The sequence below is a fragment of the Fusarium phalaenopsidis genome, assembly GCF_050370095.1.
Source record: "Fusarium phalaenopsidis strain FUZ10S chromosome Unknown contig_32328, whole genome shotgun sequence".
Taxonomy (NCBI): Eukaryota; Fungi; Ascomycota; class Sordariomycetes; order Hypocreales; family Nectriaceae; genus Fusarium; species Fusarium phalaenopsidis.
The window spans coordinates 16,852-31,612 of NW_028145393.1; the positions used below are offsets into that span (position 1 = coordinate 16,852).

General features: G+C 50.4%; 6 protein-coding genes across 6 annotated transcripts; 3 read left to right on the forward strand and 3 right to left on the reverse strand.

Annotated features, from left to right (window-relative positions):
* Window positions 1-1,657: 1,657 nt before the first annotated feature.
* On the forward strand, window positions 1,658-3,674 carry LRP88_12695 (T6SS phospholipase effector Tle1-like catalytic domain-containing protein; the record flags this gene model as incomplete). Its single annotated transcript, XM_083249087.1, has 4 exons — window positions 1,658-1,841; window positions 1,889-2,053; window positions 2,151-3,212; window positions 3,268-3,674. 4 exons carry the CDS (start codon window positions 1,658-1,660, stop codon window positions 3,672-3,674), a joined length of 1,818 nt encoding a protein of 605 aa, XP_083094889.1.
* A 685-nt stretch (window positions 3,675-4,359) lies between these two features.
* On the forward strand, window positions 4,360-5,335 carry LRP88_12696 (SDR family oxidoreductase; the record flags this gene model as incomplete). The annotated part of the gene is made up of 2 exons (XM_083249088.1): window positions 4,360-4,646; window positions 4,702-5,335. The coding sequence occupies 2 exons, from the start codon at window positions 4,360-4,362 to the stop codon at window positions 5,333-5,335; spliced, it is 921 nt and encodes a 306-aa protein (XP_083094890.1).
* Window positions 5,336-7,597: 2,262 nt separating this feature from the next.
* LRP88_12697 (uncharacterized protein) lies at window positions 7,598-8,029 on the forward strand (the record flags this gene model as incomplete). Its single annotated transcript, XM_083249089.1, has 1 exon — window positions 7,598-8,029. The coding sequence occupies one exon, from the start codon at window positions 7,598-7,600 to the stop codon at window positions 8,027-8,029; it is 432 nt and encodes a 143-aa protein (XP_083094891.1).
* Window positions 8,030-8,172: 143 nt separating this feature from the next.
* On the reverse strand, window positions 8,173-9,396 carry LRP88_12698 (uncharacterized protein; the record flags this gene model as incomplete). Its single annotated transcript, XM_083249090.1, has 1 exon — window positions 8,173-9,396. The coding sequence occupies one exon, from the start codon at window positions 9,394-9,396 to the stop codon at window positions 8,173-8,175; it is 1,224 nt and encodes a 407-aa protein (XP_083094892.1).
* A 705-nt stretch (window positions 9,397-10,101) lies between these two features.
* Window positions 10,102-11,127, reverse strand: LRP88_12699 (uncharacterized protein; the record flags this gene model as incomplete). Its single annotated transcript, XM_083249091.1, has 6 exons — window positions 10,102-10,292; window positions 10,345-10,431; window positions 10,498-10,661; window positions 10,717-10,823; window positions 10,871-11,029; window positions 11,086-11,127. 6 exons carry the CDS (start codon window positions 11,125-11,127, stop codon window positions 10,102-10,104), a joined length of 750 nt encoding a protein of 249 aa, XP_083094893.1.
* Window positions 11,128-12,123: 996 nt separating this feature from the next.
* LRP88_12700 (DUF3176 domain-containing protein) lies at window positions 12,124-14,400 on the reverse strand (the record flags this gene model as incomplete). The annotated part of the gene is made up of 1 exon (XM_083249092.1): window positions 12,124-14,400. The coding sequence occupies one exon, from the start codon at window positions 14,398-14,400 to the stop codon at window positions 12,124-12,126; it is 2,277 nt and encodes a 758-aa protein (XP_083094894.1).
* Window positions 14,401-14,761: the final 361 nt, after the last annotated feature.

The following is a 14,761-nucleotide window of genomic DNA, read 5'->3' on the forward strand; positions in this document are numbered from 1 at the left end:
ACAGTCCACATCAATGACCCAAGAAGATTCCCTAGAACTTTCGCAGGACCGGACTTTTGGTATCTCTGCCGCAGCCCGCCCAGAGTCTCGGTCAGCTCTACCCCATGATCGAGTTGACGCTTGTCGCCAGGCCGAACCGGTACATTAGCAGCAGCTCACCAGATTCTAACCGTTGTAGAAACCTTTCGACTGCAGCTCTTCGTAGTAACAGTCTAGGTGAGTCGTCAAGATGGCGCAGATAGTGGCCGATGATTGACTTGCTCAGCGCGCCCTGGACCGATTTTGTATGGCCCTGTGGGAGCCCATTGAACAGCCTTTTTTGAAACTTTTCATTTAGCGTATCAATCAGGGTATATGATATTTTCTCCAAGTTTGAGTTATTTGACATTGTGGTAATAGAGCCGGGGGCCAACGAGAAAGTAGTCCGCTGCAACCAGGGAGAAAAGCATCACATCTCACCTAGGGCGAGAATCGAATTTTAAGCACCATATATCCTCGTACTGCTGCTTTCTTGATATTTGATAATGTTAGATGGGAGTTACATCATGTGTGCCAAATTCTCAGAACAACCATGGAGCAAACGGTTAGAGGTGATAAGCGTCCTCGTTCAGAGTCGGCATTTACATTGCTTATCACGACCGAAAGGCGATGTCATTCCATTTTATGCGATAGGAAGGAATAGACATTATGTATCAGTAGCAAGACCCCAGTGATGGGGATACTGCCCCCTGTAATCAATAAGTGCTTAGGTTATTACCCTTTCAATTCGTGTCTGCTACTGACTGGCATGTATTCATTGCCACTGTAGTACGTTGAAACCCCCTGAGTGGCGGATGGATCAATCAAAAGAGAAAGTGATCCTGTGCTCAGCAGCGCAACGGCTATCATTCACGCATGCGGGAAACACTCAACGAGATCAATCGCTTAGAGACAACAGTGGCGTTCTGAAGAACACAGCTCGCCAGCCACTATCACACATGCCTTCAAAAGGGGCAAAGTGTCCGGTACATGGCTGCTGACGGTCAGATCCAGATTCGTATATGCTTTTCTGGCCCGGGAGGCGTGCCCAAAGCGGCCGTCACGGGTAACACAATTCCTCAGCCCCAAAGTGCAAATTCACCCAGATCAGCATTGTGGCTGGTCTGGCCTCCAAGCCTGACAGTTCGGGGCTTCAGCAGGGCACCTGTTGTCTCGGAGATAGTGGCGTCTTGGTATTTCAGCAGGCGGCAAGGGGCAAGTTCCCCGGCCAAAGGGGCTTGCTGACGTCTGAGACAGGCCAATAATCAACCACTAGCGTATTGGTCTATTTGCTTGGAACTCACGCGCGGCTCGGCACGTAGGAGTTTGGCAGCACCTTCTGGTCTGAGCTTGAGGGCTTCCCCGCGAATTGGTAGGGCTTTTGTGAGTTCCAAGGTGGCGAGCTGATGGGAAGCCACCCAAGTTCTAGATCCAGACCGGCTAATAGTCCCATTGCCATTGGGTTAAACCGAGTTGCAGGTCTCGTTGGAGGCTCGGCAACGATGAAAACGTCCATAGCTTATGCAATGCAGTCTCTGCGCATATAAGGCACCCAGCATCCCCAGCTAACACCGACACATCATTCTTTTTTGATTGCAAGATATCAAGCAATACCCTCACTTGATCATCCAGTGACAATATGACAAACGCTGAGTCTCTGCCAGAGGCTGCTGCTGCTGCCAGTGGCGATGGCTACAAGAAGATTATTCTTTGCTTTGATGGCACCGGCAACACCTTCAGCGGCACCAATGCCGATACCAACGTGGTCAAGATCCTCCGCAAGCTCGACCGCAACCATCCGAACCAGTTCCACTACTATCAGAGTATGCTTGCAGTCCGTCCGATCAGAACCCTGCTAATGTTGATATAGCCGGTATTGGCACCTACGACGTCAATGAATCTTCTGTAAACAAGACTTATCTCGGTGAGATGCGGAGTTCATTCTACAAGACCATCGACCAGGGCTTTGGCACAACCTTTGACGCCCATGTCATTGCCGGTTATCGCTTCCTGATGCGATACTACGAGACGGCAAGTGATGTCCACCACCATTCCAACCTCAGTACTAACGTGGTTTCGAATCAAGGATGCAAGAATTTACATCTTTGGCTTCAGTCGAGGCGCCTTCACAGCCAAATTCCTCGCTCGCATGATCAACAAGGTTGGCCTGCTTTGCAAGGGTAACGAGGAGATGGTCCCCTTTGCCTACCGACTGTATCAGCGTTCTCTCAAGTGCGAGAGCGACGATCGTGTCGCTGCACAAAAGAAGAAGCAGAAAGAAACTGGCCAGAATAATGGCGTCTTCCCCAATGGCGAGGATTGCGATGAGACCGACGATGAGGACCGTGAGAATGCTAATGGCGCCACCAATGGAGCTTCTAACGGAGTCTCGAACGGAGCTCCCAACGGAGTCGGTATCGAGGATGATGATGATGACGACGTCGACCATTTGCTGGCCAGTGACGCAAATCTCGAACCAAGCGACGAGACCATCGCAGCAAGGAAGGAGATCAGAGCCTTCAGCCAAACCTTTTGCCGAAATGCTGGAAAGACTAGCGACATTGCCAAGCACAGAAACATCAAGGTCTTCTTCCTTGGCATGTGGGACTGTGTCAACTCAGTTGCCGTGGTTGAGAAGAGTGCTCCAGCACCGGTTGAAGTCGCTGGCACAGCCCAGCACGTCCGTCATGCTGTCGCTGTCGACGAACGACGTGTCAAGTTCAAGCCAGCTCTCCTTGCTCAGGACATTCGACACAGCCATCATCAACACGACAAAGACAAGAAACACAAGGTTGAAGATATCCAGGAAGTATGGTTCCCCGGTAACCACGGCGACATTGGCGGTGGATGGCCGGCCCTTGACTTGCCGGAGCTCGATGACATGCATTGGTGGCAAAGGCTCAAGTATTACTGGACGACTGCGAAACCAGAGAGTCAGAAAAAACCACTTGACGACTCGCGCTTGCAGATGAGCGACATGGCGTTGGAGTGGATGATCCGCGAGGTCGACCTTGTGGGCAAGAGGGATCAGAAGTCTGCGGTTCACTGGTGTCCCAATAGCCTGCAGACGTTCAAAGATTTGATGGGCGATGACCAGAAGGTAACGAATTTGGTGGTCCATGGGTTCATGCACGATTGCTTGTCTTTCGGCCGTGGAACCGCCTTGTTCAAGGTCATGATGTGGAAGTTTATGGGTAAGCTAGCTTGCAATCCTGATATCATCCAACACAGCTGCTAACAAACCTTTAGAAATCTTGCCGTTCATCCCCCGCTGGGAATTGAATGACCGTGCCCCGAAGGAAGAAGATAAGGGATGGGAGCCTTATCGCGGATTGCCCAATGGAGGCGCCTACCGTGACATCCCGCGAAAGGCAATTCTTCACAACTCTCTGAAGAGACGACTGGAAGAGATTGGGAACTACTTTCCCAAGAACAATCATGGAAGCCATACTGAGCCATGTTTGAGATCCCAGCACGTGCAAGGAGCCGTCACCCCGATGCACAAGATGCCACCAAACTTTGTGCTCGACGCTGAGCCCACGGACAAGGAGCAAGACATACAGCGGAAGGCGACGGCAGCGGCGGCGAAGGAGCCATGGCACAACAGACACCAAACTTGGCAGCTCAACCCGCCCGGGACCATTAGACTCGGGTAGTCTGGATTTGGGCTTTATCCTCGGATGACATGGATTTTCTGGCGTTTATGGTCTTGTAGGCAGACGCTGCGTAATATTCTCTATGTAACTCTCTTTTCTAAATGAGACTGAAAACCGCTAGCAACGTTTGACTTATATTAACACTACTAGTGAATGGTGTTAATAGCCCTTCATGTTAACAACCTTGAGCCAGTACCAATAAATTCCATTATACGAGACGCATATCCAGTGATCTGAATAGTCTAGGACACAAACTGTAGGGCCTATTGCTGGGCCCTGTCTCGGGATCAGCCTTAGTAAGAAAGTCGTAGGCACAACCAAAGGCCAGAAACGGAGCATGCCTCTAAAGCTCACAAAAGCCGTTCATTAGTTCCGGAACATAAGCCGCCATAATGTCCGTCAATCAAGTCAGCCCCATCTTATTAGTGCAGTGATTCCGAGATCCCAAACTAGTTAGCTTTGCGCAAACACGACTGAGGCCCACTGTTGACCCAATCACCAACTCCGGAGATTATCAAGTTCGGAGTTAACAGGGAGAGACATGCAGACGACCAATGTCTCGGACATTGGCCTTTTCATCGCCGTGGCTAACACCAAGGTATTTATCTGTCGGTCTATATAATAGTCTCATCTTGACCCATCCTCTTTCTTCCATCTACTTCACCCTCCCCAACTCATCTCCACCATGCCACAGCTCATCTGGTTAGTGACGGCTACAACATCTGGGCTCGGTGCAGCAATCGTCCAGCACCTCACAGCCAGAGGTGATCGTGTCATTGCAACGGGCCGTAACGCAGATGAACGCCTCGGCCATCTCAAGTCAGACAATGTTGCTATCCTTGAGCTCGATGTCACGGCTCCGCGACAGCAAATCGATGCCCAAATCGAAAAGGCTTGGCAAGTCTGGGGACATATCGATGTTCTTCTGAACAACGCTGGAGTGTCAGCACCCAAGAGCATCGAAGAGGCTACGTGAGCACTCCGACCTGCATCCTATCATTGATGAATCTAACGCCCGTACCTACAGCGACGACTTTGTTCGCAGCATCTTTGACGTGAACCTTTTTGGAACACTGCATGTGTCCCAGGCCATTCTCCCACATTTCCGATCCCAGCGAAGCGGTACTCTTGCATTTACCGGTGCTGGTGTAGGCTGGGGCCCGCTTCCATTTCTGTCGCATTATGCCGCGTCCAAAGCAGCTCTTGACATCTTTGTCGAGGGTCTTGCAAAGGAAGTCAAATCTTTCAACATCAACTGCATGATCTTTGAGCCTGGCGGTTTCCCATCTCAACTTGGAGCAGCACGGGAGGGATCAGTAGAGGGCTTCGGAAAGTACCAACCATCGATTGAGGCATACAAACCTCTTTTCGACGAAACGATGGGGTTATTTGCGTCCGAGATTGTGCCCAATGTTCCGGGCGATATCAACAAATTATCGGAACGCATTGTTGACTGCGTCAAAGGTGAAGGTGTGTGCGCTGGAAGGCTGAGGCTATTGAGAGTCATTCTTGGGAGTGATGCACTTCATCTGATACAACAGAAGTGCAAGGAACAGCTGGAACTTGCAAACACTTGGGAGGATGTCAGCCTCAGTACTGATCGTGACGGGCATGATCACGTAGCGAGTCCAGGAATGCTCCGGCTGACATCAATTTTGTAGTTAGAGTGTCTGCAGATGACTATTTTATAGGATATAACATGTTACTTGAACTCAACGGCAGATAGCAGCCATCAGTTAGGACATATCACAGGACATGGCAAGGGGTCTTCTAATGAATCTACCCACGTGAGCCAACGGGTAGTCAGAGTTTGACAAGAGGTTTCAAAGTCTGATCGCAACCTCAAGACTACTACCTGTGACTAACTTGGTTCCAGCATCATACTCGCTGAAATTAGGAAATGCCCTTCAAGCACATCCATGAAAGATACTGCAGAAGTCTGCATCGCTGAAGGCCCTTGCATGTTTGGCTGCAGGTAATCAGCCAGGACAGTGGCCTGACTTATCCCCATCTCTGAACCAATCCATCTGAGAGTCCTGACAAAGTACTCTCTATCGGACACCGCGACTGTTGTACACCGTGCGATAACGTATAGTGGATGTAGTAGTAAAAGCCCACCAACTATCCGTTGCGGGGTGTTTGGTGTAGTCTCGGCATCAGGGCGCTGGACGTACATCCCAAGGTCTCTTGAGAGATGGTAAGGAATGGAGGCTTTTAGTTCGGCGGCTAAATGATGGATCTTGGCACGGTGATAATCCACAACCTCCTGCCCAAGAGCCTGAGCAAGACAACTAAGATGATCGAGATAGAGGATGCATATCGACCTCCAAGAGGTCCAGGCAGCAGCGACGTATTCTGCTCGCAAAGTTAGCTAGAATCTCAAAGGGCTTGTCGTTGTGAATCGTACGGTCTAGATACTTATACACAGGCCCTGAGCAGCGATATGAAGAATCCTCTATAGTCTCATCTCGAACGTGGCCGACAAGTTCGGGGGCCCATGAAGTTGGGCGATCAGTATCCCAATGCATGATGCCGCCTTCCAGTGCCAGCAAACCTTGTTGTAACTGAACGAGTTCTTCTGTCGATGAGTAGGGGTTCGCGAGGAGCTGTTCAGCAAGAGCCGTAAGTGGTGACATCTTGATAATAATCTCATCCAGGGAACGACGTGGCTTGTCGTTGAGCGGCGGGGAAAAGACACCACGCCCAGTCTCATCAGAGGTCTTGTCAGGATTAGGAAAGCTGCCCTTGCTATGGAATCATTACAGTACTCACCCCCGCTTGCTTCAATATCAGGCCTGCCCCAGGAAGGTAAAGTTGGGCGGTGGACTTGTGGTGTAGGAGATGGATTCCCTGTCGAAGAATCAAGTGGATGCCTTGTATATGGACCAGATACTTGGCAGGTGAAGCATGGTTACTCATAATAAGCTGGGAAGGGGTTAGAAATCGTAGCAATGTCGAATTACCTATCCAAAACTCACCTCGTATAGCCCCAGCAGTACAGCAGTGAGAAAATCCTTGGATGAGATGTGTGTCTGTCCTCGTGACAAAGAGGTGGTAAAGTCGATCAGAAGTTGGCCGTACCGCTTTTGTGCAGTCTCCAATAGACTATGCCATTTAGTGCGATTAGCTATTGATGCCAGGGTAATAACTCTGGCTGCAGAGATAAGGGTACAGGCAGGAGCGGCATCGGTGAGTAGGGAATGCATCCCGTCCAGAAACCCTCGTGATTGTCGTCTATCTTGAGATTGGACGACGAAGCTATCTAAAAAGATGCCGAGTGCAGCCTCTTCGAGTAGTACGTCTGTTGTAGGAGACCATCTGTCAAGTTGTAACGGGCTCAGGTTATCAATAGGTTGATAATGTCGGAACACAAGCATCCCGTCATCGGTATAGCCGGGGCACACTCGACGGGATTTAAGACAGCGCTTGCAAGCCTGGTCATGAAGTAGTTAGCAAATCATACTCTCCTGACTCCCAAGATGTTCCTCACAGGACGGGTCTCATCACACTGGATGTGTCTTATCAGTATTTTATGCGTATTCGAGCTCACACCAAATGAACGAACCTTTTTGCGACGTTTCTTGCATGTTCCGCAGCCTCGAGAAACCCCGTAGTTAACCATATCTGACACAAGAATATAGTGTTACAAGTTGCTGAAGATGCGGAACGCCAGGCTGCGGGCTTTCTTGGTCACTTCTTGGTGTTCAAACGGAAGCAAGAAGATAATCATTGATCACCCACCGTGAAGGTGAATCGTTCAATATGGAGCACGTGCTTACCATTCTAGCCTCGTGACTAATCATCTTGTCTCCAGGGTAGATAGGCACGTATATCAGATCAGCCCTGCAAACAAAGACAGCTCGACGATGCTTTGTTGCAAGTTTTCTTGCTGCTCCCCATCGGCGGGAGCTTAAAACTCTGACATGCCAGAAGGCTTGGGCGATGAATTGTTCTATGTCTGGTGTTACAACATCTCCATTGGCGCCACCGCATGGGCTCTACTTGCCGAGACTCCCACATCTCGCCTTCGAGCCAAGACGGTGGCAGTTGGCGTTTCGCTCCAGAACTCCCTCTTTACCATGTGGCAGTTCGTCATTCGATTCATTTTCAACCTTGACCAGGCAAATCTAGGCGCCAAGACAGCCTTCATCTATGGAGGTATTGCCGTTCTGTGCCTACTCTATCTCTGGTTCTTCCAGCCCGAAACGGCGAAGCGGAGCTATGAGGAACTAGACGAAATGCTTATGAAGCGTGTTCCTGCTCGAGAGTTCAAGACGTTCAAGACCGAGACGGAAATGCGAGGAACCACAGCTATGGAGATGGAGGAGGCGGCGGCGGCAAAGAAGCCAGAATAAACCTGGTTGCAATACTGATCGTTTGCCTACTGATTCTCCCCTTCGACCACGATGAAGGATCGAGTCCGCCGCGCGATTTAGGATAGCTCTTTCCCACAATTGTATGAGTCTAATTGGTCTCCTTTTAGCCTCACACAACCGTTTCACAATCCGTACACACCCAGAGTGAATCCCGCCTTCTTCAGCCGATTAACGAACCGTAAACCCAATAGTGAGGGTGTTAGCAAACCTGCCATAGGTAGCCCGTCATCCTTGACCTTGGGCATCTCCATAACTGTTGCTGCAGCTTCAACGGCTAGGATTGCAGCCATGTCAACTAGTGCGCCGTTACATCCAAACTCTGCCACGGCCGCAGGTTCCTTTCTCCCCTTAATATACGCTGTAGCTTTCCACTCGGCACTTTTCATTCTTCTGCTTTCTTCCCTGTCCGGGCCAGATCCAGGATCAAACGCCTTTCCACGAACAAATGATCTGAACCATGGGATACAGAGGAGGAGGATTCCGATCTTGGTGAAAATGTGGACGACAGCCGCAGAGAAGAAGCCGGAAGTAGGGATGTACTCGCGAAAAATGAAATCTTGACCGTAGATTTGGGCGTCGAAACCGGCAGAGCGTTGGACAACTGATTGGTTCCCCCATGCAACAAATGACGTCCCAAGGTGACCCAAGACTGGGTCATAACGATGACCAAAGAGACCAGCTCGACGTGTTTTGAGAGGCTTCGGTGCCTGAGACAAGATCCACGAGTCTCCATTCAGCCATCCCCCAATACCGCAGTCCTCGGCTACACCAATAACAGTGTGACGTGAACCGCCTTGCACTCCCAACATGTTGAGTTTTCCTGAGCAAACGACTTCGGATGGTGCTGGAAGCTCATGGTCATGAAGATGGGTAACCAGGAGCCATGCCACCAGATCGGACGGGGAGCTCGAGCCTGAGATGGCTGGAATAATGATGGCTCCCGACTGTTCCGCCAGACTGTGGTAGTCACGAATCATGTCGGCAATCCATGCTGTCTCGGTGCTGAAGTCGACGTAGTGGGTGCCATTCCGAGCGCAGGACTTGACCACAGGGGTTCCATATCGGTGATAGGGTCCAATGCCGTTGATGAGAACCTTGGTGTTGACGATGAGCGGGTCAAGACTATCGGCATCAAGTCGGGGAATAATATGGATTGCCGGTTCAAGTCGGTCTGGGTTGATAGCTTCTAAACTCTGCCTGAGACGTTCGAGCTTGTCGGCTGACCGACCAGCAATGCACCATCTCGTGGTTGTTGGGAAGGTCTTGGTGATATGCTCGGCGCAAATAGTAGCTGTCCACCCGGTGGCACCGAGTACGGTGATTTCATAAGGCTCAGCAGAGGTCATTATACCACGTCAGGGTGCAGTATGAGTGAGTAGCCAAGTTGCACGGAGTTATCAGTTGTTATAGCTTTATATCAACTGCGACCTTTCGTCCGAATACGACGGTCGAATATTCACACAATTAATAATCTCAAGCTTTCCCGTATGACTAATTGTTGTCATTCCATTTCCAGGTCCACGACGATTCTCACCAGAGCCACATCAACTGCGTAACGTTACCCTGATTTGGATGTTGGCAATCCAGTCTCGGCCGATTGGGAGACCAGGGGGCTAGTTCGTAACGGGGAATTTTTGCGCGCTCAAGATGACAAGGGTGTAGGATCAATTTTGCATCTATGGAGTAGCTCGCTCAAGAACGAGTGGCTCTTCTTTTATGCTCAAAGTCGCGCACATTCATTTTTTCGTTTGTCTTGGGGCGAAGTCTTAAGTATTCTCGAGCAAGATACTTTTTACTCAATAGCGTTGATAGTTTACGGACCAAAGCTCACTTTACTTCTCCTCTTAGTCTGGGCTGTCACCATCTCCATAGTATGGTTAGTCCACTGTGTTAATTGGGATATGACGCTATAAAGTGTTGATATTGTGTTCTGTGTGTCATAGTTAAAGCCCGGTTCTTGGTGGGATAACTGCGCCAGAAGATAGAGCGAATAGATACCATGGTCGGTCTACACAAAGACGGGTTCCATCCCAAAAGCTCAATCAACAAGTCTACATCCACTGCTTATTTCCATAACGAGAAACAAATGATCCATTGTCCCCTTTTTCCAGCGAAGACTCAAACATGACCCCCAGAACCGCTTTGGCAGAATCCTCCGGCGAGCTTGGGCCTCGGAAGTTGGGGGCATAGTCCACAAACTTGCTTGCCAGTCGAAGCGCCTTCTGAGTCTTCTCTTCAGTCACTAAGCAGTATTAACATCGATATACGCAACCGTTTTGTTGGGTCATACGTACTCTCCCTTTCGAAGCCAGTGTTCACGCTGCCAGGACAGATGCTCATGAACAGCACGCCATCCTTTGCGTAGCGAACCGCGAATTTTGCTATTACGACATTGACTCCCGCTTTGCTCACAGCATAAGGAGCTGCTAGCTAAATCTCAAACTGACGGATGAATTCGATATCCGACATGCCCGAGGAGATAGCAATCACCTTCTTGGCTCGACCATTGAGAACGAGAGGCATGTAAAGGTTGAAAAGATGAACATTTCCAACCACATTGACCTTGATTGACTCAAGAATATCCCTTTCGAGTAACTCTGGATTCTGGGCTCTTTATTATGCATGTTAGTCTTGTCTTTTCCTTGACCACGAGCCACGCTACTCACACGACATCGACAGCGTCCCATGCGGACCAGGATGGGATCAGGGCTGCATTTGCGATGATGTAATCGAGCACACCAGAAGTGATTTTTGAGACTTCTTGGACAGAGTCCTGAGGTGATTGTTAGCTGCAGAGTATATACAGCGTGAATGTCTTACCTTGAGGGCATCATAGTTGGTAATGTCAGCTTCGACAATGCGAATATTGTCCGGAGAGCCGAGCTCTTCCGTAATCTTTCGTTCGGTAGATACCTTGTTGCGCACAAGTCCTACAACAAGACTATCACGATCTGCCGAGAGCTCCTTGAGAAAGGCGAACTGCAATTGGGCACATGTCAGATAGGCAGGTTTGACATCATGTTTTGTAAGCTTACACCCAGACCACGCGACGCTCCGGTCACCAAGAAGGTAGGCATATTGGGAAGAAAATGAGAAATCGGGAAGCCAAGAACAGAAGTGATACGTATCAGCTGCTAATGCTGCTAATGGTCGTGACATGGCAAGACTCATATACTCGCACACACCTCGCGTCCCTCCACATAGAGTTGGCCGTTTCGGTATTCAGTTGATTTCAAAGCTTGAAACCTCTTTAATTTCCTGTGTATCTGTTATTAATAGACATCCGTGAAGCCCCGGTGCCTCCGTGGAGCGCATAAATGGCCGGTGAGAGTCGGTTAGGCATGGAACTGCGCAATGATTTCCTAATGGATCTCAACATACCCTTGTCAGCTGCCCTCCTTCAACGTATGATGTGGATCTCAGTGTCAAAGCAGTTTCGATAACGTGTAACACCATGGACTGCTGGTCTTCCGAGTCTAGCGACAGGTTACAGTCCCTGCCGCGCCATCTCGATATCTGTACCCCTGCACTTGGTTCCGTACTTGTTGAGAGCATGCTGCATGATGAGCTTTAAGTAAGTACGCATGTTATACTCCGTACAATTTCATGCAATTCCAAGCATAAACTCAAGGCAGCAGTCCTCCGGTGGTGCACAGATTCTCCAATACGCAAATACCTCGTGACGTGATGGTCGAAGCTTCATAAACTCATGCAGTCATTCACGCAGTGTGGATACTTTGCGCAAAGCTAACTTGAACTGGAAACGTAGGAGGAATACTTAAGTAGACACAATGAGTTGTGAGTGGCAAGGGGAGCCTCATTACCAAGCACCCGTGATGGGTTCGGCCGAATTCAACCGCGTGCAGATCTCCCAGCTTCTTGGCAGAAAGCACTGTCTTTTCTGCAAAACCCGTATACCATACTTGGCTGACCAAAGGTTAAAGAAGCACGCGATAAAGATTAGGGCATAATCGTCACATGTCAGCTCATATCAACGAGGCCTCCTGGTTGCAAATCTCGAATCATGTTGTATGGACACGTCTATTTATTACTCTACTAATGAGATAGACTCCCTACTCTTGCTTTTGTAGCTTCACCTCTAAGCCCTTGGCCGCTGCATCCACCTCCCTGATGGTCATCGTCTCTATCGCGGGAACTTGTTCCTTGAGCAAGAACGGCAGCACTGAGCTCTTCCACATCACCCCGGTATTCCTGTCTAGCAACTCTTTCACAATGATCCAAGAAATCATTACGATGCACAGCACCAAGAGAGTCAAAGGCAGGGCAAACCAGGCCCACGCCACGTGGAGACAGGTCCGATTCTCCCAAGCATCACCTTTGGAGGCTGTTCTGGCCATTGCATATGGGCCCCAGCCAGCACGGCGCATTTCAGTGGTGATTCTAATGGCCATAGAGTCGATGTTTTCTCTAATCGAATCGAGATTGGTAGTGCGAGAGCGTAGAATAGCGGCCATGGCCAACGAGCTTCCGCCATATCTACCGAAGCAAGCGACGTATTCTGTTTGGAACCCTTGTGGTCTGCAGTAGGCATCAAAGGTCCCCGCCAGCTCTCGCTGAAAAGCCAGGATAAAGGCCGGCCAGAGCGATGCCACGCACTCCTGAGGTGCTGTGACATTTGCATACTCAGATGGGGAGTCAAGATCCTCAGTAGCCCAGTCTTTTGAAAGTACCGACACGGTTTGTCTGGCGGATGATGGTAGCTTCTCAGAAGCAGATGTCATATTCGACAAGGTGTAGAGTGTTCCATTGACCAAGCACGGTGTTTGGACGCCTCGCATAAAGGTCTGAGGGAGCGTCTCACCACCGTCCCAGAGCGGCTCAGACTTTTGTAGACGAAGCGGTGTGTTCTTGACTACTCTCTCTTCGAGGGCGCCATCTTTGACTCGTCCCGCATAGTGCTTGACACAGGGGTACATGATACAAGTGGCCGCAATGTAATCTGTCGGCTGGCTCCAGGCTGTGGCATCTGAGCTGTTGCTTGAACTCAGAGGACATGAGACAGTGCCATTGTCCAAGGTTTTGCAGTGCTCTTGTGAAAAGGCGAGTATGGTGAAGTTGGCAGCCGACCAGCGAGCAGTATTGACAAACTCGCGCGGCACCACCTTGCGCGCCCAGGTGAGATTGCCTGTGAGGCCAGCACTCAGGTATTGAGTGCCTGAGGTGGCAGGGTTCCCTGTCTTAATTTCGAGCCGTTCTGTGTAGTTGCCTGAGTTGGCAGCGCTTGATACAAGCAGGCTGACAGTGATCTGCTCAGTTTTCGGACGAGGCACGTAGACAACTCTCTCGACCAGCTCCGAGACATCTTCACAGCGGCTGCACATGCCTAGACTGGCGTGAGAGACCTTCTCATTTTCAGGCTGCCCTGGATGGTCTGCATAGGCAGTAAAGGTGCAATTGCCAGAGGGACACGTGAAGAGTGCAGCAATGTTGGAGTCGTTGGATGGGTTCACGATGGAGTCTTGCATGGCCGACTGTAAGCCAACGTGAAGGGCGAATGCGGATGGACGCTCCTTAAAGTAGAGAGACTCGTCGATGCGGTTAGCCACAGAAATAGCAGCAGGACGTCCCTCCACAACCCGGGCGCAATAGTAGGTCTGCATTGTCTGCTGCGTCATGGGTCCGACAGCTAGAGACACGACAACTACAATGACGGCGACCACGGCCAGCGGTTGATGGAGAGCCACGAGCGGTAGCAGTTGCAGTGACCCCCACGCGCCGCGTGAAGCATCATCGAAGCGTTGCACGTCGCCCATCGGCCTGAAGCGTCCTGATACCCAGTCCCATTTCAATTGGGCCAGCACTTGTAGTGCAACAAATGCCAGGATAGCACGGAAGATGGTGGCGATGATAGCGACGAGGGCGTTGAGCGTGATGCCTGCGCCACCAGTACCGTTGTTGTTGCCATCCCAGTTGGGCACTTCATCGTCGCTGTACGCGCTCAAGATGCCGTAGATGGAGGCCAATAGCCCAGCAGCCAGTAGCAGGAGGGTCAGCTCTAGGCTCCATATTAAAAAGATGTTGCCTTTCTGTTGACAGCGCTGTGAAGGTGACTTGTTGATGTCCTTGGTGGCCGTGTCTCGGATGAGCAGGCCAGTGGCTTTAGGGGATGGTTCAGTGCTGTGGCTGCGTCTGTGGCTAGCACTATGGCTGTCGTCTCCGCCAATTCCAGTTGTCACGAAAGAAACATCTCCATGTGTCTCGTCTGTATCGTAGGCGCGATTTCGAGCATTGTCGTCGCTATCATGGTTGCCATTGTGAGGTCGCCTTGTTGCTGTCGTCGAGGCCAGAGGCTGTAGGAGAAACTGAGACGACTCATTTGACTCGGCCATGGTGGATGGATGGATGGATCCAACGCTAATTTCACGACTCCAGCCAGTATGGAGAGATCTCTTTTTAAGCGGCAAACAGGCCCTCGCACGTGCGCCCTTGGCATGCAGCTTGACCAGTTGTATTTCTCTCAGTCAGCCTTATCCATCCGCAAATCTGCCCCTCAGAGGCACAGTTGATCTTGAACCAGGATCATCAGCACATGTTTGCACCATAACGAGGCTGGGGCAACGCAGTGTGGGGGCGTGTTAGAGAAGAATCAAGCATGATTCGCCCACTTTGGCTCGCTTATCAACATTCTCGAAAGACGGGAGACAGCCCTAAGCAAGACCTCACCAGGCAGCAGATCCCAATCAACGAGAA